Raw genomic sequence first — 23,376 nt, 5'->3', positions numbered from 1 at the left:
TTTAACTAATTATAAGAAATTTTGCAAGTACATGTCAACTTAGACTAACCCTAACCCAACCCTAACAGTCATAAATTTATAAGAATTAGCTGGCATATAGATGCAATATGATTTAAATTAAACGAACAGACCATGAAAATAAAGCATGACCTTTTCTTAATATACACAGGGAATAATCATACGTTGATTTCAATTGACAAAATTCTATCGATGGCACATTTTGTTGACATTATCATGGTTATTTTACATTTTTGTTTCCTCATCTACAACAGTTTGTTAGACCTATTTTTGATAGTGTTTATTAATTTAGTTCGGAGTCATGTGTGTTACCATGATGGAGTTTAGAAGTTGTGTGAATGACAATATATAAGCATGTGTTTCTGCTTGTGGATAAGCTGTTTGTGCAATGGTTTATTATTGTATATGACTTCCTCATGACCACATGCTTATGGTTGTTGTTGTTTTTTGTGTGTGATCTGAAGGTACAATGTTTAGATTTTAGCACTTCAAAACAATGGTGCATTAAAACTATAAATTAACTAAATATGGTAGTTTACTGTAAGCTGTAGGTTATTTTTTACAGTTTCTACCATATCCTCATGAGACCCTGCCCATTGACTTGTGTCCTCTGTAGTGGACATTGCGTTTTCGTGAATTTTCTCTGAATTTATTGAGCTACTCTCTCAAGTCCCGTTGTACTGTTTTGAGGACATCCTGGCCTTATTAGTGATATGTTAGTTAATTGGCTGGGATACTAGGAAACACTTCTTGCACTGCATCCAAAATGGCCGACATACAAAAAAGCACATTTAATGGGAAGGAGAGAGGTATGTTTAATTGAGTTTAAATGAATTTAATTTTTGAATGTTTTTTACTAATATTATTACATATATATTTGTTTATTAAAGTGTCAGGAACAATACATTTAGCTTTCAAAGCTGTTAACTTGTTTGTGTTTCAAAATATCATCCTTTTTTAAATGTCCACTATAGTAGACACCAGGACTATCTTAATGTAATAATGACTGCATGTTGTAGGGGGCAGAACTGAAGCAGAGAGGATTCTTTATAAGATAGTTGAGGGAGACTCTGATTTAGAGTCTGACAATCAGACAATTAGAGAATTAGAGACAATTAGTCAGTGACAATCAGTTTTAAATTGCTTTTATGTTAAATTTGTTTTGGATTAACATCACTTTTTCTTTTTTCTTTTTTCTTTTTTTAGAGTTTGGCTCTTTTTTAGACTAAACTGTTTCAGGAATTTCAATGCAAAAGGAAAAAAAAAAAAAAAAAAAAAAAAAAATATATATATATATATATATATATATATATATATATATATATATATATATATATATATATATATATATATTTTTTTTTTTTTTTTTTACATTAATATTAGATTAAAATCCCTTTACAGCCATATCCTGTACAGTTTTGTTGTCTAAGTGGTGGTTGTTTCAGACTAAAATGGTCCTGTGGTCCAATACAGTGGACATGCTGTAAAATTAAAAATAAAAACAAAATGTAAAAACTGAATTGTAGAATTTTTTTAACCCAAAGGATGTAGGAAATCACATAAAATTAAAAAACTATATATATTTGGGTCTAAGGAGGATATTTTAGTGGTATTTACAGTTCTACCAAGCAAAGCTGCCTTATTTCCTGTCAATTTTTCTATTGTTTTATTGTGGAACTTCATTTTAAAATGTCATTGTTACAGTCTTAGCGTATATTTAAGTACTAAGAAGTTTTATTTATTTACTTCTTAACGCCACCATAACCTTAATGCCTATATTCAAAGCAAGAACCAGTCTTGGCGAGACATACCAGACTTTCCAATACACAAGTCTTGACTATGCACGAGTCGAGGGAGGAACAATTTCGAGACTTGAATTCACCTAATCTGTTTATCTTTGGGCTGTGGGAGTAATCCCATGCTGACACAGGGGGAACATGCAAACTCCAAACAGATTCTAGTGATATTAATGAACTTTTATTTCCTGAAGGTTTATGGATTGTGTTGATTAGGGTCTTGCATGTAAATAAGCATTACATTACATGTATTGAAGTTATTAATCATATTTAATGGGAGCATTAACTAATACATTAGTTATATTTCTTAATATTATTTTGAGTTTGAGTTAACAGAAACGATAAGCAGACTAATTTTTATGTATGTTATACTATAGCACTCATTATTAGATAGTGTTAGATAAAGCAACATCTATGCTAATGGATCTTTACTGGAATGACATTACAGCATTCATACAATGATTTATTGTTTTTCCCCTTTTCAAAATATACACTATGCATAAAAAACATTATGAATATACATTGCACAATATAAATAAATAAAAAATGTATACGAATTTCAGCAAACAAACACCCTTAATGTGTTTATTCCTTTATTAAGATGTCCATGGTAATGTTTATATTCACCGTTTCATTTAGGGAAAATCCTGAGGTTAATAAATTATATCTCTGAACTTTAATAATAAATCAAAATATAATGCTGTGCTTCCCACCTCCAGTCTCAATGACTTCTGGGACTTCTAGAGTGAGTTTGGTGCTCAAGTCTGCATCGGTGCGTCCTCAATTTCAAGAAAACATCCGGGAACTTTCTTTTGTCCTTCTGGGGCCTGTTTCAGTAAGGAGGTTCAAACAACTCAGAGTTTAAACTTGTTCTCTGAGTTGATTTACCGAGAGATTAAAAACTCTGAGTTTTCGGTTTCAGAACAGCTGATCTGAGTTGAGTCAATCCACTTCGAGTAGACCAACTCAGAGTTAAGCGCGCACACCGTGACTTTAAAAAGGCATTATCAATGGAGCGCAGACATTACGAGTGACTATGGCAATATCTTATAAAAGAGATCACCATTTTTTTCTCCAGCTGAACTTGATGTTCTCATGCAAAGTTATAGCAAATATGAGTGTATATATTTGAAAAGAAGCAACCATCAGTGAAGAAGAGACAGTTAGCGTGAGAAAACAGCTGCTCAAGTTAATGCCTAATTTCACTTTTTAAGTATTTAAATATTTAAGTATAATAAAATAAGTAATGTAATTTGTGACGTTTATATATATTTTTCTAAACTTTCTTTTATACATTTATTAGTTTTAAATGATTTAACAGTGCACTTGTGTGTCTGCCTTTTTTATTGATCAAGTGATAGAGGTTAATATAACATTTAGAAGGTAAGCAGTACTAAAAATAATTTTTAGAAAGAATAATAATCCCATTAATCTAGTTACAGTGCATATCGAAGGTGAATTCAATTGAATTATTTATTAAAAAGCATAAGCCATTCTAGTACAGTTCTTCTGTGTGTGACTAAAATGTAGGCAATAGCTATGTTTCCATCCAAATATATTACATAAATTTATGTGCAAAACTGGAATATTGCATAAAAGATGCAAATAAAATTCCATCCAACGAGTCAAAGAGAAAAAAATCGTCACTTTCTGATTAAACTGGCACCAAATATCAACAGTAAAAACAGAATTTACTGTGGTAGAAGAAGCTGCGTCAATAAATTCTTTATTTAGCCTAATTAATGTACTTGCGCCTCGAACACAATGAACACGTGGGGGCGTCTGATGCCATGAGACGCGGAGACTCTTGACACGCACCAGACGTTCGGAGGTAATTAATAATATACACTAATACTGAAACAGTTAAGGCATTTTAGAATGACTGAAACAATATTTAAGACATGTTACAGAGTGCTCAGCCTGCTGGTTTGTTCATTTACACACATTTTCATTATCATATGATCATGATCTTTTTTTTATGTACATACTGTAATTTGTTCGGTAAAAGTGTTTCCATCGTAGTTTATGCGCACATTTTCTATCGAATAAAAGTTTATCCTACTCAGTTATGTGCGTTTTTTATGCATATTTTAAAAAGTTATGTGCATCATGACGTTTCTATCAATCGTTTTTATGCACGTATCCAAAATAAGCATAAAAATAGGTGGAAACGTAAGGCTAAGGCGAGAAATACCGTTTCATCTTTAAAAAAGGGGAGGAGACCGACAGAAACTCTGAGTTTAGAGAATAAAACCTGCTTCTGACCAGGTTAGATTCACAGAGTAAGTTACCACAGTAACTGACTCTGAGTTAAAGTTACCTTTCTTTCAGAAACAGGCTTGACTTACCCTGCTTTCTCGAGTTTAACAAACCTGCCATTTTGAAACGGAAAACCCAGAGTTTCTCTCATTTCAGGGTTAAAATACTCAGAGTTTTCAGTTAACCTCCTTTCTGAAACAGGCCCCTGGTCTTGAGTATTGGAACTGAACTTTGGCAGCTGATGATGATGTTACACGAGAACACGAGGATGCAAGACACCTGACGAATGCATATTGAGAAACAGCCAGACCCATAGAGATCTCTCTGTGTTGCTCTGATGCGTGTAGCCTTTAAGTAGATAAACAGCACAGTGACAGACAAGAATAAAGCAGATCTCCCTTACTACAATAAGAAATTTCCCAACTGCTAATTGATATATCTGTTGTGGAGTTAAGTCAAGTCATTCTGGAATGATGAGTCACACACAATGTAATTATAATGTTCACGTACGTACACACATAATTAGATTTGCACTGTTTTGCATGGCAAATGTGACAGGAGACGCATTAATATACGCAGCTTCAAGGACATCTGGGGCCTGTTTCAGTAAGGAGGTTCAAACAACTCAGAGTTTAAACTTGAACTCTGAGTTGATTTACCGAGAGATTAAAAACTCTGAGTTTTCGGTTTCAGAACAGCTGATCTGAGTTGGGTCAATCAACTTTGAGTAGACCAACTCAGAGTTAAGCGCGCACACCGTGACTTTAAAAAGGCATTATCAATGGAGCGCAGACATTACGAGTGACTATGGCAACATCTTATAAAAGAGATCACCATTTCTTTCTCCAGCTGAACTTGATGTTCTCATGCAAAGTTATAGCAAATATGAGCGTATATATTTGAAAAGAAGCAACCATCAGTGAAGAAGAGACAGTTAGCGTGGGAAAACAGCTGCTCAAGTTAATGCCTAATTTCACTTTTTAAGTATTTAAATATTTAAGTATAATAAAATAAGTAATGTAATTTGTGACGTTTATATATTTTTTTCTAAACTTTTTTTATACATTTATTAGTTTTAAATGATTTAACAGTGCACTTGTGTGTCTGCCTTTTTTATTGATCAAGTGATAGAGGTTAATATAACATTTAGAAGGTAAGCAGTGCTAAAAATAATTTTTAGAAAGAATAATAATCCCATTAATCTAGTTACAGTGCATATCGAAGGTGAATTCAATTTAATTATTTATTAAAAAAGCATAAGCCATTCTAGTACAGTTCTTCTGTGTGTGACTAAAATGTAGGCAATAGCTGTGTTTCCATCCAAATATATTACATAAATTTATGTGCAAAACTGGAATATTGCATAAAAGATGCGAATAAAATTCCATCCAACGAGTCAAAGAGAAAGAAAAAATCGTCACTTCCTGATTAAACTGGCACCAAATATCAACAGTAAAAGCAGAATTTACTGTGGTAGAAGAAGCTGCGTCAATTAATTCTTTATTTAGCCTAATTAATGTACTTGCGCCTCGATGTCAGAAGACAATGCTGAAACACAATGAACACGTGGGGGCGTCTGAAGCCATGAGACGCGGAGACTCTTGACACGCTCCAGACGTTCGGAGGTAATTAATAATATACACTAATACTGAAACAGTTAAGGCATTTTAGAATGACTAAAACAATAATTTAAGACGTGTTACAGTGTGCTCAGCTTGCTGGTTTGTTCATTTACACACATTTTCATTATCTTATGATCATGATCTTTTTTTAATGTACATGCTGTAATTTGTTCAGTAAAAGTGTTTCCATCGTAGTTTATGCACAAATTTTCTATCGAATAAAAGTGTATCCTACTCAGTTATGCGCGTTTTTTATGCATATTTTAAAAAGTTATGTGCATCATGACGTTTCTATCAATAGTTTTTATGCACGTATCCAAAATAAGCATAAAAATAGGTGGGTGGAAACGTAAGGCTAAGGCGAGAAATACCGCTTCATCTTTAAAAAAAGGGGAGGAGACCGACAGAAACTCTGAGTTTAGAGAATAAAACCTGCTTCTGACCAGGTTAGATTCACAGAGTAAGTTACCACAGTAACTGACTCTGAGTTAAAGTTACCTTTTTTTCAGAAACAGGCTTGACTTACCCTGATTTCTCGAGTTTAACAAACCTGCCATTTTGAAACGAAAAACCCAGAGTTTCTCTCATTTCAGGGTTAAAATACTCTGAGTTTTCACTTAACCTCCTTTCTGAAACAGGCCCCTGTTATGTTAACATGCAAAATAAACCTGATTTAAGTCAACAAACTGAGATTGAAATATCTTTTATGATTGGACACTGTGGTGAAGAAATACTTAGTCTTTATTACAAACATGCGCTGTTTTAAAAACGTTTTAAACTTGTAAAACTCATTTTTAAGGTGCAGATGATCTCAGAGAGCTGAACAGATCTTTTAATCCTTTGCAAACATCCTGTCTTGTAGATATGATTATACATGTTACTATGGAGACATGTTAATACGCGGCTGTCAATCAATTTAGTGGGTGGGGAAACTGCACTCATATGTTACGTTGTGGTGAGCCTCAAAATTGCAGGGATTTGAGTCCTATTTAACCTCGGGAAGTTTAAAAAAAGAGGCTTCTTGTGTATCTATCACTCCAGTATGACTGTGTACACACTATACCTACACAGTTCTGTCCAAACAGCTTACAAAAGTTGATTTTCATCATAGGCGACCTTTAATGGATAACAAATATTTAAGGTAGTTATATTTTGTTCATCACAAAGAAGAAAAAAAAACTCTTTGCATGTGCACATACGGACCACTAGTATTGTTTAAGTTGTCAAGTATTTGCTCAGACTGAACACGTAATACACACATATGACGTTAAATTGGCTGTTTCTCAATATGCGTTCTTTAGCGGTCTTGCGTCCTCGTGCTCACGTGCAACGTCATCATCAGCTGCCTAAGTTCAGTTCCAATACTTAAGACCGCAAGTACGGAGGACGCGTGAAACTTCCCGGATGTGATCTTGATATCGAGGACGCACTGATGCAGACTTGAGCACCGGTCTCGCGCTAGAAGTCCCAGAAGTAATTGCGACTGGAGGTGGGAAGCGCAGCATTTTATCTAGATTTATTATTAAAGTTCAGAGATATCACTTATTTACCTCAGGAGTTTCCCTAAATGAAACGGTGAAAGTAAACATCACCATGAACATCTTAATAAGGGAATAAAACATTAAGGGTGTCTGTTTGATGAAATCCGTATTAAAATTTGTTTTATTAATATTGTGCAGAGTATATTTATAATGTTTTTATGCAAAGTATATATTTTGAAGAGGGGGGAAACAATAAATCGTCATTCGAGTGCTGTAATGTTTAAATAATTTCCATTTAAAACGCGTGAAGATCACATGACCATCAGGAAGAACGCAGCATCTCATTTCTCAAAGGACGTGTTCTCTGCCCTCGCGGTCTCCTGAGTTCGTTCTTCCGAGGACACCTAGCAAGACTGCCCTCCACAAGAACGCAAGTCCGTTCTCTGTGTTCTTGTAATTAAAAAACAGCCATTGTGTTAGTAGTTTAAACACTGACAATAATGGTACTGTAGTGTTTTGAAACTTGCACTCTGACATGTTCCGAAAACTCCAAAAATTCTGTAGTCGTGAGATGAGCATCCAAAACCATCAAAAAGCTTTCCATGTTTACTTGGAAATTAACCTGTAAGATTGGTGGCTTTGTAGGAATCAGGAAAACAAAAACTTTGAGATATAATCTGGTGTGGTGTAGATTAAATTACATTCAGCTGATAGAACTGTCTTAAACTTTCTCAGTTGTACCATAATACTGTCAAACTTCTGGCTATGAGCCTATCTATCAAACTCTTTGTGATCTTCTGTTGTAACAACAGAGAAGCATGTTTGCAACAGGAGGGAAGTGGCCAATGGTTTGGTGAATGTTTAATAGGCGTGTGTACAACACAGAACCTTATCTGTATGTGTGGCTGTGTGCCGACTCATGCTATTTCCTTACATCCTTGACAACCCCGCATGTCTGGAGACAGGGGCCAGAGTGGGTGTTTAGACTGGAGACATCTGAACTATGCAGGAATGTCTCGATTATAACCAACAAGCCCTTTTTTGGACAAAATCAATGAGACATTTCCCTGCAATTACAGCACATGAGAGGAACATGAGTCATTGTCAAAACTATAAAGGATGACATTTGTTTTGTTTTGTATTTGTTTTGTAAAAGTCAAGACCCACATACAGTAAATGAGACTATTTGATTTATTTGGTGTTGTAATCAGTAGCAGCACCAAGGGTGATGGGGATGACTTGTCCATTTCTAGCATTTCAATATCGAACTTTTAATTTGAACTCCTGTTCTCTAATCTAGGCCTAATATGCTGGTGAGCAGCTACTCTGAAAGAATAAGATTACAAATTAAAGATGATTTGGAATTAGTTTCATGAATTGTTTGGACTTCTGAAGTGGATTTTATACTCTTTAAAGTGTGAAGTTAATATACATATTCAAATTGTATGTATATAATCTGCTTGTAGACTTGCATACCATTAGAAGAATTACCATATCACAAGAACTGGATAAGTTATATAGTTACCAGGTTTGGGTCAGGGGTTAACCTAGGTGGAAATTGAGGTCAGGGGTTAACCTAGGTGGAATTTGTGTGACATATGTAGAAATAAGGGAAAAACAGATGACAGAGGTGGAATTTGGAGTCAAGGGTTAAACTAGGGGGGTCTTGTGTGATATATGTAGAAATAAGGGAAAAACACATGACAGAGGTGGAATTTGGAGTCAAGGGTTAAACTAGGAGGGATCTTGTGTGACATAGGTACAACAAAGGAAAAAACAGAGTATTTAAGGAGGGCAGAAGATGAGTGAGACAGAATTTTTCAGACAGAGATGCTACTGGGGATCTCCTGAAAGTTCTCCTTTGTTGTCGACAATAAAGTATATTCTTCTGATATTCATAACCTCCAGACTGAGTTTGATTCAGTAAGAGAAAACCAAAAACCACTACACTTCTAAGGCCCCATGTACACTAGTGCGTTTTAGTTTTGAAACGACGTTTTAGAATGAAAACGAACCGCGTCCACACTAGCGTTTTACCCAGCGATTCTGAACAGCTCTCCGTCCACACCAAAACGCTGAAAATGCACATCACGTGACCACACACACACACACACACACACACACACACACACACACTCTCGGGCATGATAGATGTTGCTTTAACAAGCATGGAGGAGTCCATAAGATTGATGGATGGAGGAGCTGGACAGATGCAGAGGAGCCTTACAGATGTCAAAGGATTGTGAGGCATAACAAGGAAAGATGTATGGAAGACATGATGGAGGAGTATTACAAAGACAGATGGATGGAGGACCCTGGCAAAAACAGAGGAATGGAGGAGCCTTACAAAGACAGATGGATGAAGGAGTCTGACAGATGCAGAAGGATGGAGAAGCCTTACAAAGAAACTGGCATGGAGGAGTCTGAAAAAGATAGGAGCCTAACAAAGACAGGTGGATGGAGGAGCCGTACGGATGCCAAAGGATGGAGAGGCCTTACAAGGAAAGAGGTATGGAGGAGCCTGATAGAGATGGAGGGGTGCAAGAACCTGACAGATGCAAAAGGATGGAGAAGTCTGAAAAGCTATAACAAGAAACATGGATGGAGGAGCCTAACAAAGACAGAGGGATGGAGGAGCCTGGTAAAGCCAGAGAGATTGAGGGGTCTTACAAAAACAGATGGGTGGAGGAGATGGACAGATGTAGAAGGATGAAGGAGTATTAAAAAACAGACAAATGGAGTACCATGACAGATGCAGATGGATGGATGAGCCTTACAAGGAAAGAGGTATGGAGGAGCCTAACAAAGATAGAGGGATGCAAGAGACAGACAGATGCACAATGATGGAGTAGTATTACAAAGACCGATGGATGGAGGAGCCTGGTAAAAACAGAGGGATGGAGGATTCTGACAGAGACAGACAGATATAGAAGTCTGAGAGATGCAGGGGGTGGAGGAGCCTTACAAATGTTAAAGGATGGAAGAGCCTTACAAAGAAAGAGGGATGGAAGACCCTGACAGAAAGATGGAGGACCCTGACAACAGCAGGAGGATAAAAGAGCCTTACAAAGACAGAGGGTTGGAGGAATATTGAGCAATTCTAAGATCCTAAGTCCTGAGATTTGTGAGACCGGAGGGAACATGGTATATATAATTAAGTTTTCACTGGGGGCGAAACCATGGCTCAGTGGTTAGCTCTATCACCTCACAGCTAAAAGGTCACTGGTTTGTATCCTGGCTGGGTCAGTTGGCAATTCTACGTGGAGTTTGCATGTTCTCCCTGTGTTAATGTGGGTTTCTTCTGTGTGCTCCGGTTTCCCCCACAGCATATGCGGCTAAATAAATTGGCCATAGTGTATGTGTGTGCATGTGAGAGTGTATGGGTGCTCCACAGTACTGAGTTGCAGCTGGAAGAGCATCCGCTGTGTAAAACATGCTGGATAATTTGGCTGTTCATTCCGCTGTGGCGACCCCTGAAGGGACTAAGCTGAAGGAAAATGAATGAAAGCTTTCATTGAAGGTTCTGACTTTATCATTCTCAGAATGTATCAGACCAGTGGTTCTTAAACTGTGTAACACTGGCTTACTTCTAGTGGTACGCGGAGGAATCACTGAGTAACAAAAGAAAAAATAAATACAATTTTGATCATTTGATGCGTACGATAACACCGATGTGATCAGTATTGGTTGTTTCTAAAGCCTACGATCGTAGCGTTGTGCTTAGAATGTTTACTTGCATGGCGTCATCAGCTGCTAAAAATCAATTTAATTGGCACAAAACTAGAGAAAGAGGTGCATGGTGCTTGCAGAGCAGATACTGTACGTGCTAGAGCAGTAGTCCACAACCCTTGGGCCACAGACTGGCACCGGTCTATAGATCAACTGGTACCGACCGAACAAAAAAATCATTAATTATTTCAGTTTTATTTTTAATCTGAGTCTGAATAATCATTTATTTTAAAAAATCTTTTATTTTGAAAAATGAGCGTATTCTCTTGTTACATCTTGGTCACTTGAGTGCCAAAATTTAACCCACAGGCTAGCAAAATTAGTAAGAACTGCAGCACGAATCGCTTGCGTATTCCAGGCATCCCCAGTTGAAAACATCTTAACTTTTCAGAACTGATGAACGACAGATCAGCTTCATATTTTGTATGGAATATAATTTTATTGAATGAATATGACTTTGCTTCGTTTTCGAACTGTGCAGTGCTGTACCTGCTTAATTTGACCAACTACGCTACTTTATTTCAATACTGGTCATAAGGGGGTACTTGGAGAGACAACTTTTTCTGAGGAGGTACTTGGTGAAAAAAGTTTGAGAACCACTGTATTAGACCTCATCTAACTTTTTTCCAGACGAATGGAGATCAGTAATGATGTTAAGTGTAGTGACCAGGAACATATTTTAAAAGGAAACACATAAACTTGACAAGCTTGCCAAGTTCATGCTGTACTCTGGAATCACAACAAGTATGCACTTTTATATCCCAACCACCCTGTTTCACATTGCAGGCATGCATTTTTTACTAATCTGAATGCCTTTTTTTGGCATTGTGTTTTGCTTGTGGTATGTCATCACTTCTGTGTAAAGTTCTATTTTGTTCTACGCTGAAGTCTAATTGCAGTATAATTACACATCTGGCATTTACAAAACTTCATGACCTTTTTGTTTCAGTTCTATTCAATATTATCTTCTCCACACTCTTGTCCTATACATTTATTGTACATTCATCTTTACCGAAACAATTTCTAAATATAACTTGATGTTGTTGTTTATTTATTTTGTGAATCATAAAGAGTCCCCTCCACACCCCAAAAAAGTTGGTGATTTCATGACCTCTTTGGCCTACTCTGCTCTGCTTTTCAGGATGCCTCTTGGGGGTGGAAACAAATGCGGCTGCTGCCAGAAAACAGTGTATTTTGCAGAGGAAGTGCAATGTGAAGGGCGGAGCTTCCACAGATCCTGCTTCCTGTGCAGTAAGTCCTGCTCGTTTTCCTGTGTCCAGTGCTATGACGTTGACCATATAAGTTCACAGTGTCAATAATTGCTCAGTATATCTAACAAAGTTTTCCAATGGCTGGAAATCTCTTGACATCACTGAATTTAACGATTAAGATATGAATTAAATATATTTATCAATCTAAATAATATTGATAGCATTTTGCATACAAGTTAGAACTATGTTTTGGCTTCAATCATAACATCACAATGTATTATTATTTTTCCTACTCTTAAAATGTAGGTCATTATTTTTGTGAGGAGCTATGTCTAATTCTGGGTTCTTGTATGATGAATAGTATGTGAATCAGACAGGTGGCAAGGCTTTTTTTTTTAAAGTTCAAGACGACAGTGTGAAATTTGTTCTCTGGCGCCCTCTTTTGATTGTCTATATACCTCAGTTTGTAACATCTACTATTACCCTGTATAGGGGCCTCCAACCACTCTACATTCCAGACAGGCTGCCTGCAGAAAGAGTGGGAGAGAGAGAAAAGATCTAAGCCCCCAAAACTTTGAAGACCAAAACACAGGACCCTGCCTCATAAGCCTTTATGATTACAAAACTTGTTTAGTAGAACCTATTGGTCTTTTGCAAATTAAATTAGAGAGTGAGAGAGAGGGGAGCATACATGGACATCTAACAATCAAATTATTTGCCTTAATCTACATAAGGCAACAATACGATTAAGGTGTTTACATGAGTTCAATGTTTGTTTCATGTGCCTGTTTTACGTGTTATAGTGTAGGCATAAACATCTTTTCCCGCTCATAATAAAATTGTGTTCTTTTGCTTGAAGACATTCTCATTTGTTTGTCATCAAATGCCTGACAACTGCCTTGGGTGCGTCCTATTACACAATATAGTGAAAAGTACTACAAAATGGTAATAGTTTGATTAACCCTTAAAGACCTAGAGGTATTTTGTGGGCACCTAATGGGCCTAAATAATAATTTTTTTTTAAAGCAGTTTTATTGTTATTTTAGCTGTCAGCCTCAAGTGTCATATATTATTTTAAACAGGAGAACCTGAAGCTTCAATCTTTGTCATTTAAAGGTTCAGTCTAAAATATTTTTTGGTCCAAAAACATATGAATAGACAGAAAATATTCCAGAATTTTAAGAAAACGTTTTTTTTTTTTTTAAAAAAGTGGCATTTTCTAGTTAGTACAAGCAAAACCTCATGATGTTTGTTTGTTTTTTTCTATAGAAATACACACTATGATGTTTTATTCTTCCAAAATAAATTTTGTCTACATCCACCATTCCCTGAGCAAGTTATAGCAATTTATTTCAATGGTATTCTAAGGCTTTTTCAGTGGGAAAAATCTTTTTTTTGCATTTATTTACTGACAATGTATTTGCCCAAAAGTTCTGGGAATTGGCTAAACAGAAAGATTGTTACAAAATGACAGAATACTGAATCAAGTTTGACGTTTTCCAAATAACATATTTTCAGTTACCATAAATGACACCACTTATAATGAACAAATAAAAAATAAGAAAATAAGAAATAATGCGTCCAAGTCCAAATAAACATGGTGGAAATCCTCAGTAAAAAAATAGATATAAATATTTACTATACTATAACTATATAACTAAACTAGATTCAATGTGGACCATCCTTAGGTTTTATGTGCCAGCATATGGTGTTGACCCTGCCGCTTCTTAACTTTTGCGTTGCAGACAAACAACCGCACCGATATTTGCGTCCTTTGAAAACAGCAAGACCAGCACTTCGTCTTTGCTGTGTCACTGTTTTGTCTTGTTTTTGTGCTTTTCTGCATGCAAAGGTACTTAGTATTGAGAATTATTTATAATAACTTTTTTTTTTTTTTTGCGTTTTATTTAGCCGTGTGTAAATGTACGGCCTATTTCTCATTCTGAGTTGTTCTCATAGCTGATTGCTGATCCACAAAGCGAAACCTATGCTTATTGGTTGAGAGAGAGCGAGTTTGAACCAATCTGGGCATGGAGGAGGGAAAATGCATCAATGGATCATGCTATCACTAGCATTTTAGCCGCGGGCGGCTGTTTTGGTCTTTAAGGAAGTGTTTACATGTTTGTATTGCACTTCAATAACGTGAAAAAAGCCATACTCCACATATCTTACATTTATTTCTGTTTAGTTTGATTATGACTTTAGTCAAATTAAGGTACTTGTTATTTACATGGTAGACTCTAAATCAGAGTATGTCTTAATCATATCAGTATTGATGTCCATGTAAACGTTCTCACTAGTGAACGATAAAATTGTGACCAGTTTAAAGGAATGTAGTTAGTAATCTCTTAACAAGGTCACATATTAATATCTGCGTAAATTAGATGTCAGGGCTAGTGGGTTGCTCCATGCCAGCATAGGCGAGAACTGTACAACAATTGTCTGAGGATGACAGAACAAAAATCAGCCACCAAAGGCTTGTCAATGCACAAGAGCAAAGAATGTTATCCTGTCTGGTTCGAACCAACATGAGGTCTAGGTGTGGCACAAACCAAACAAAACTTTACTGAAGAAACTGAAAAAAATATACATAGGTTTTCTGAATTATAGCAGGGGTGTCAAACTTTATTTCTCAGGGTCCGCAACCCTGCTGAGTTCGGTTCCAGCTCTGCTTTAACACTCCTATCTGTAGGTATCAAACAAGCCCAAAGCACTCAAATAGTTTGATCAGGTGTGTTTAAGTAGGGCTGGAACTAAACTGTGTGGAGCTGTGGCCCTCCAGGAACTGAGTTTGACACCTGTGAATTAGAGCATCTACAGCCGGGGTGGGCAACCCTGTTCCTGGAGAGCCACCTTCCTGCAGATTTCAGTTGCTACCCATATCAAACACACCTGAACCAATTAATTAGGACCTGAACACCATGTGATAATTACAGGCAGGTGTGTTTGATATGAGTTGCAATTGAAATCTGCAGGAAGGTGGCTCTCCAGAACCAGGGTTAGCCACCCCTGATCTACAGTATGACATGGATGAGCAAACCCGACCTGAAGAGCCGGTGTCCTGCAATGTTTAGCTCCAACACTTATCAAACATACCTGAACATGCTAATCAGTATGCTATAGGCAAGTGCATTTGATTAGGGTTGGAGCTTATCTCCACAGGACATTGGCCTTCGAGGACCAAGTTTGACCATCTCTGGTCTATGATGGCCCATTAAATGCACCTATGATGAACACCCAAAGGTTTGAACTGAGCCTTGGAATAGTGAAGTAAGGTCACCATGGTCTGAAGTGTCCTGGTTCTTTTAAAATCATGTGAAGTGTTTTAAATTTGTGCCATTTACCTGAGGAGATGTTTGCACCAGGATGATGAAAAGTTGGTGGAGGAGTGTGAGGTACAGGGCATTGTTCTGCTGGGAAACCCTGGATCTGGCAATGTCTTACAGATGTAAATTCAACACATGGCGCCTCTACCTAAATGCTGTTGCAGATAAAGAAAAACTACTCCTAAGGGTGGCCTCATTCAGAAAGATAATCCACCTGCCATACCTCACATATTACTCAGGAATGGCTTTGAAGGACACGATGAAGAGTTTAAGGTGTTTCCTTGGCCTCCAGATTCCTCAGACCTCAATCCACTTGAGCAGCTGTAGTATATGCTGGACCAACAATTGATCCACTAACATTTTGGCACCAGATTCCACAGGGTATCTTCAGGACTCTTGCCTTGGAGTCCATGCCTCGGCCAGTTGAGGGACTTTTGAGAGCAAATGGTGAACCAAATGCATATCGGTCATTATAGTTTAGATGATCTTACAGGGTTACAGTTAAAGCTGAGGATCACCGCAGAACAGCTATGTATTCATCATCACATTCACTTATCTTTCTCATTTTAGTGGTTTGTAGGAAGAATCTTGACAGTACCACGGTGGCCGTCCATGAGAATGAGATCTACTGCAAGGCCTGTTATGGCAAAAAATATGGACCCAAAGGCTACGGCTACGGCGCTGGTGCAGGAACTCTGAGCATGGACAAAGGAGAGTCACTGGGCATTAAAGCTGTGGAGTAAGAATACACTTTCTTTACATTTTGATACTGAATACCATATAAAATTGTATTATTTTAATCCTTTGACTGTTAGAATCATTTACATTTTGTAGCTTGAACTGGCCAATTACAGTATATGGAAAAAGGATCGTCTGACTTGCATATGTTGCATATATAACCCCGCTAGTCCTACGCCACCCAACTCCCTCCGAGCTGGTATCAAACCGGCAACCTTCCACATGGGAGATGGTTGCTCTACCAAGGAGGCTAAAGACCATGGCCTCTAGCGTCTGTCGCTAGAGCATCTTTAGAGGTCAGAGGAGTGAGGTTTACCTGCACAACACTCACTAGCTGGCCTCCGTTAAACTCACCCCCCTAAACCTCACTCTCATCCGGGTCACGGCACCAATGTAACCCCGCCGGTCCTACGCCACCCAACCTGCTCCGAGCTGGTATCGTACCGGCTACCTTCCGCATGGAAGCCGGTTGCTCTAACAAGGAGGCTAAAGACAATTCCCTCTAGGTTTACCAGCACGGCACTCACTAGCTGGCCTCCGTCACACATAAGCAGTTTTCAGTTTTCAAAATATAGAAGTTTTATAAATCTTTCATGATGTTCTGTTTCCATAAAATGTAATTATTTGGCAGATGCTAAAAACCTCTAATTTTCAGTCAAGTAACTTAATTTTCACTCAAATTGACACATTTACAAAGAAGATTAAAGGGCCATGAAACCCCCTCGTTTCAGCAGGGTGTTTTCACACCTCTATGGAAAAAGTCAGAAAAGTAGGCGTGTCCAGCTCTGTTGAGGGGGGAGTGTCGGAGGAACTAAAGTGGGAGGGTGTGGGAGTGTCTATTTGGGCACGCGCGAGTTTTAGAGTCAAAATAAACACACAGTAAAAAAGTGATGGTGTTTAACCTACATGGACATCTGTAGTCAAATTATTTGCCAAATTATTAAATGTTGGACTTTAACTGCAGTTTGGCTCTTTGATTCAGGGAATTCATTAATGCCCCTCGCGACAAACAAGATATTTGATTCGAGGAACTGCTGTAAGCATGTATTTTTCATGCAATGTTTGATACCCCACGGCGAATGAGAGAAAAAAACCCTCCGCATTTCCCGGAAACTTAGATGCACACGACAGGCAGCGTCAGAAAGCCGCGTGTGTTATTCCGGTCACAAAATGCGGTAAAAACCCTACACGAGATTAAAGTTTGGTTGGGGTGCTAACATGTTTACACTCGGTGCAATAGTTAACTTAGTTCGACACGAACAAACTGAATAAACAAAGAGCACTGGTCGCTCACTTACCAAATCTGTAGAGACAGGACAATCACCAGCAACTAGAGCCGCGTCTTTATGAAGAGAAGACTACAAGCGAATCCGGATCTCAGCGTTTGCAGATGAGAACAGCTCTCAGGTAAACAATAATCCTCCTTAGACACGTAAGTTATTGTTGTCGAGCGTCGCGTACACTGTTAATCCACACGTGACTCTGAGCTCTCACAGAGAGAAAATTAAAACAAAACTTAACGGCAGCAAACTATAAAAGCAACACTTCACGCTTGTTTTGCCAACACAACGTTGCGTCTCTGTCGTGTAAATACGGTGACACTAATGAATATTAATGAAGTTGCACAATAGAGCGCGCTGATTGGTTTGAACCAAGCTTTACTCATGCATTAATGCATCACACTGTAAGACGTAATAAGACTCACTCTGGCACAGACGTCCAGTCTACACGCTGGAATACACGCTATTATGTCATGACCGTGACGCAGCTTCAAAAATTCGTTTCAAACCGGAAGTACGAATTTGCTTGAAATAACGCAAAAACAACCAATTTACACTTTTTAGTGAAATATAGGTGTCCTAATAGTGTTTTTAGCAGTGTGGGACACATATACGACTGTCAACAGCTCAAAAAATGTGTTTTGGTGTTTCGTGACCCTTTAAGTAATTGTTTATGTTAGTGTGTACGTTGTGAAGAGATTTTAATGGTCACACTGTATATATCTCTGCATTGCAGGCCTCAAAATCACCAACCAACCAATAACCCCAACACATCCAAGTTTGCTCAGAAGTTTGGCGGCTCTGATGTTTGTCCGCGGTGTAGCAAGGCTGTATATGCGGCTGAAAAGGTCATAGGGGCAGGAAACGTAAGTCAAAAGCAGAACTGAGATGAGAAATTGTGGTGTGCTAAAATTAGGACACGACTTGCTGTTCTGTAAAATCTAGACTGGTCTTCATTGAGTGACGGTTGTGTTTGCTCCTCTGCAGGCATGGCACAGGGGTTGTTTCCGATGTGCAATGTGCGGAAAAGGTCTGGAATCTACAACTTTAGCTGACAAGGATGGAGAAATATACTGCAAAGGTAGAGTTTTCAGTCTAATCCAGTTTTTTTTTTTTTTTTTGTATGTGCCCAGCAGGCAGACAACATCATAAGATGTTAATATTAGGTTAGATTTAAATCATGACGTCAGGTGACCAAAACATAATGTCTAGAAAGCATCTATGGACAACGTTGTTTTGACGTCCAATAATAATGTCACATTAGGTTGATATTTGGTTGATTTTAGGTTGCGTAGGAAAATGACCAAAATCCAACGTCTGATAGATGTAATATTGGTAACGTCCACACAACGTCAAGGTGTAACATGATTAGACATTTTAATTTCCAAACAAAATCCAACGTCTCCATGATGCTGGGGTACACCCATATGATGTCATGTTGACGTCCTTTGCCTGCGGAAGGGAAACTTCTGCCACTTTTCTAAATGATCAACTAGAAATCAAGTTATTATTTGTTGCTCTTACAGCTGAGAGCGATGACAAGGCTTTTGTCAGGTAGAGTATTCTTGGAAAAAAGCCAGATGAGTTTTTTTTCATAAATTACACTGTTATACCTGCCATTTTGAATGTCACACGATTTTAGCTCTGATTTTCTCAGACAATGCCTGAAATCAAAGTCAAATAAGCACTAGTTCACACAGAGACAGTCACGCAGTGTGAATTATCAAAGACAGGATCTTAGAGAATTACCAATGTGAAATATTTGGCATGCTAAAGATCTGGACCTCTTAGTGAAACATGCTAAGTGAACTCAGTGTGAACTCAGCATCAGAGAAGGCCTATTTATGAGTTACTAACATACTGGCTATTATGACAAAACCCTAGCAAGCGCCTACAATCATAGTATTAAATCTGTCAGTCAAAATCACTCACGTTTTATTTATGAATTCCAAAATATTTACCATGTTAACTCTCTTATTTTGTGCTCCACACAGGTTGCTATGCCAAAAACTTTGGACCCAAGGGCTTTGGATACGGTCAAGGCGCTGGTGCCTTGTCACACACTCAATAGATAAGCATGACACAACTTACCCCACATTCCCAAATCGCACGATCTGTTGGAGCATCCGAACACTTCCTGCTCATGTACAAGTGCGTGTGCATGTCTTCATGCTGGAGAAGGAAACCAGAGTCCAGATGCTTCTGTCTAAGATGACACATTCCACAAGACATCACGTCACAGTCTTAAACATCTTATTAACTCTCGAAATGCTTGGAGGAACGTCAACACAAGATGAGATTAACATTTAACCTGCTCACCTAAGATGATCACTCGAGCTTGCGCGGATTTAGTGGAATCTGAGCTCTGATGTCAGATCTGCATACCAGTTTACTAGTTCACCGCATGCTTGTTTGAGCTTTAATCACTTTAAAGAATGTTTGCTTCAACTCGGTTTTCAAAGCATGAAATATTCGTAAGATCTTAGATGCACTAAATCTATTCATAATGCGTCGCACAAATGCATTCAGCATGTATTTTAATGCAAGTAAAATTACAAGTATGCACAATTTTGGTGTGTTTTTTTATCATTTGTGACTGTTAACGCCTGTTTCACACCGCAAGCGTCAGCGGCGCGTGAGCAGAGCGTGAGCAGCGCGTATGTCGAGCAGTAGCAGCACGCAGGCGTTTGCCTTTCACACCAGCTGCGTCTGCAGCGCGCAGCTCTTCGGCAGCTGCTGCAGAGATCAACCTATCTCTGTCTATTCTATCTAGTTAGCCATGTCTCTCTATATACAAATACACTTTTTAAACTTTTCATCTGCACCAAGGCCCCTCCAATGCTGTTTCTTTAACCTGCAAATGTTTATTTTACAAATTTAATAGATCAAATAGTGCTGTATGCTTCTCAAGCTAACTTATATGAGAAGTGTCTACAGTCAGAAGACAATCGCCTGTGATATCGTGTCAATTGTTTTTTGATTATCAGGTTGCTGTAGACCTAGTTATAATCATATTTATACTATATAGTTATAATGATATTTATACATGATCAAACTAGTGTTACTTTCTCCGCTTCAGTGATGTCCAGCGGCAGAATAACAGCTCGTTAATTCAGCTCGTGCAGATGATGAGACGGACAAAAGTAACCAATGCATGCCATTCTTTTACTTATTTTCATGTTGTCAGATTCACAGTGCAAACAGCTCCCGGTAGGAATAATTCGAGTGAACATAAAACAAAGCCGATTAAAACTTTCTTCCTCTGCTCAGCTGCACAGAACACAGCGAGCTCACATCATCCAGCATGCGTGTCGAACTACACTACCCACAATACACTTCGCTATGGACTACAAATCCCGTAAATATTTCATTTCCCCTCTCCTACAACACTAGTGTGCAACTTAAGCAAAACTGATAGTAAAATAGTTTTACATTTGGTTTTGTAGTTCGGGCCTAAATAAATGTTTGTTGCCGTTTTTAATCGTTTTAAGTTCATTTGAATGACTATATATAAACCATTTGACATTATTAACGCATTTATTGGGTAAAATTGCTAGTTTTTACTGTCATTCAATGTGTTTTGGTCATTATCAATGCACTGTCACTTTAATTGAGCGTGAGCAGCGCCTCAAAAATAGACCCAGCGCCGAAACTATCGCTGCACTGCTGCTTCGGCGACGCTCACGCCTCGCTCTGACGCGCTGCTGCTGCGTGCGGTATGAAAGCTCTAATCTGTTAATATGGACGCCGAAAACACACGCGCTGCTCACGCTCTGCTCACGCGCCGCTGACGCTTGCGGTGTGAAACAGGCGTTAAACTGAGTAGTTGTTGCATTGCCAACTTCAGTGTATGTTTCTAGCATATGGTATCTCTTGTTAACAGTGGTGGAAAGAGTACTGAAAAATCATACTCAAGTAAAAGTACCATTACTTGCCTAAAAATGTAGTGTAAGTAGAGTAAAGGTGTTTGTTGTAAATTTTACTCAAAGTATGAGTAAAAAGTAGAGCTTTCAAAAGTACTCAAGAGTAGTGAGTAGTGAGTATTACGCTGTGAAAAGCTGATGCGTTTACATGTAATTTGTGCATGTGTGTGTAAACGTAACATTCTGTAGTGCATTTAGTTCATTGCTCAGCAGGCACACAACGTCATAAGACATTAACATTAGGTTAGATTTAGATTGTGATGTCAGGTGCCCACAGTTCAATGTCTAGCCAGGCAGCGTCTAAGGACAACATTTATTTTGATGTCCAATAACGACGTCAAATGACGATGACATTTGGTTGACTTTATTCTGTGTTGGAAAGTGACCAAAATCTAACGTCGAGCCAACATCTTCAACAAACAGATATGGCAACCAAAATCCAACGTGTGAAAGACGTCATATTGGTAACTTCACCACAACGTCAAGCTGTAACATCATTATACGTTGATATTTGGTTAATTTTAGGTTGGACGTTGGCCTGATCTTGAGTTCTGATGTCAACATGATTTTCATTTCCAAACAAAATGCAACGTCCCCACGACACTCATAGATATATACACTAGATATCGCATTGGGACCCTGAGCATGCGTCAATAGCGCCGCCACATTGGTACAGTGCTCCCAGGACAAATGTCATTCAACCGCACTAGTCAAGACAGTGTTATTACGTGAAGATGCGGGACTTTAGCGCTGTCTACGGGTGTAGTAACGAGCAAACAAAGAAAACAAAGCACAAAGGCAGAACATTTCATAGGTAATATTAAGTTTTTTTTTCTGTTTTTGTATGTTCTGAACTTTTGTGCTAATCAGGTAACGTTATTGATGATAACAGTCACTTACTGCATTTACCATACGGCAAAGCAGCTCCAACCCGCACTAAACACTCGGCTTATGCTAGTTTTGTTGAATAAAATCAGCAAACAATGCAAAAGAAATATGACAACGAGATGCTGCGCTGCCAGAAACTGGTATAATTGTCGGCTAAAGTTAGTGAAAGAGTCGTTCGGGGGGATTCATTCACAAACAAATCGCTCTCTCCGTCAGTATGAGAAGTGAAAGCAGGAGAGGAGGTGTGTTTCAGGACATGATTAGATTAAATTTAACAGGGAGGGTGAATAGTACATTTCTGTACACACAAACACAAGCTTTTTGTCAGGAATGCCCGTGCGGTCACTGATCCATCAATGTAGAAAAGTGATGTAAAATTATAATTTTCGTAATTAGAAAAAAAAAATTACATACTAACATCCAGGAAAACTCCCGATCATAGATATATGTGTATATGTGTATATCTCTGACTTTGCATGGCCACAGTCCTCCACTGTACCTTGGTCCCGCATTAATTTCAAAGGAGCGCTACCCTGTAGCAAGATGGCGGCGCTATTGACGCATTCCGTCCAATAGACAACAATAGGCCAGGCGACATCTAGTGTATATATCTATGCACGACACTCAGATACAACGTCACTTTAACGCCATATTGAAGCCCGCTGGGTGTTTCGCTCATCATTCAGTAAACATCTGTCATCTTCTCATCAGTGACCTGCATCTAAACAGTCTCTGGGTCAATGCGTGTAAAATTTTGGACATCTTCTTGTACACTTTTTATGCTTCCAAACAGTTTGCTTTAATTATGAATCGGCCATGTCTTGAGGTTGTTCATTATAATGCCATTTACTTTATATGTGCAATTTGATTGGACAGGACTTAAAGGGTTGATTTTTCTAATCCCTATAGGCAGGAACAAATAAAGTAGTGACTGCAGGTTGAAGGAAAGTAGTGGAGTAAAAGTATCAATACTGCACTAAAAATGTACGCAAGGAAGAGTAAAAGTACGCATTTATAAAACTACTTATAAAAGTACAATTTCTGAGAAAAACTACTCAATTACAGGAATCTGAGTGTTTGTAATTAGTTACTTTACACCACTACA

General features: G+C 38.2%; 1 protein-coding gene across 2 annotated transcripts in view; it reads left to right on the top strand.

The window, feature by feature from the left end:
• The window catches only part of csrp1a (cysteine and glycine-rich protein 1a), a 61,388-nt gene extending 39,909 nt beyond the window's left edge, over nt 1–21,479 (top strand). Inside the window, 5 exon segments of one of the 2 annotated variants that reach the window (NM_205567.1) lie at nt 12,047–12,156; nt 16,013–16,181; nt 18,197–18,326; nt 18,448–18,541; nt 19,455–21,479. In NM_205567.1, the coding sequence (NP_991130.1) occupies nt 12,048–12,156; nt 16,013–16,181; nt 18,197–18,326; nt 18,448–18,541; nt 19,455–19,531 (579 nt within the window). In that variant the 5' untranslated portion in view covers nt 12,047 and the 3' untranslated portion in view covers nt 19,532–21,479. 2 annotated transcript variants of the gene reach the window in all.
• The last annotated feature ends 1,897 nt before the right edge of the window (nt 21,480–23,376 follow it).

This window comes from Danio rerio, chromosome 23, assembly GCF_049306965.1.
Source record: "Danio rerio strain Tuebingen ecotype United States chromosome 23, GRCz12tu, whole genome shotgun sequence".
Taxonomy (NCBI): Eukaryota; Metazoa; Chordata; class Actinopteri; order Cypriniformes; family Danionidae; genus Danio; species Danio rerio.
Note: the sequence above shows the minus strand (reverse complement) of the source record. Positions and strands in the feature narration are given on the sequence as shown.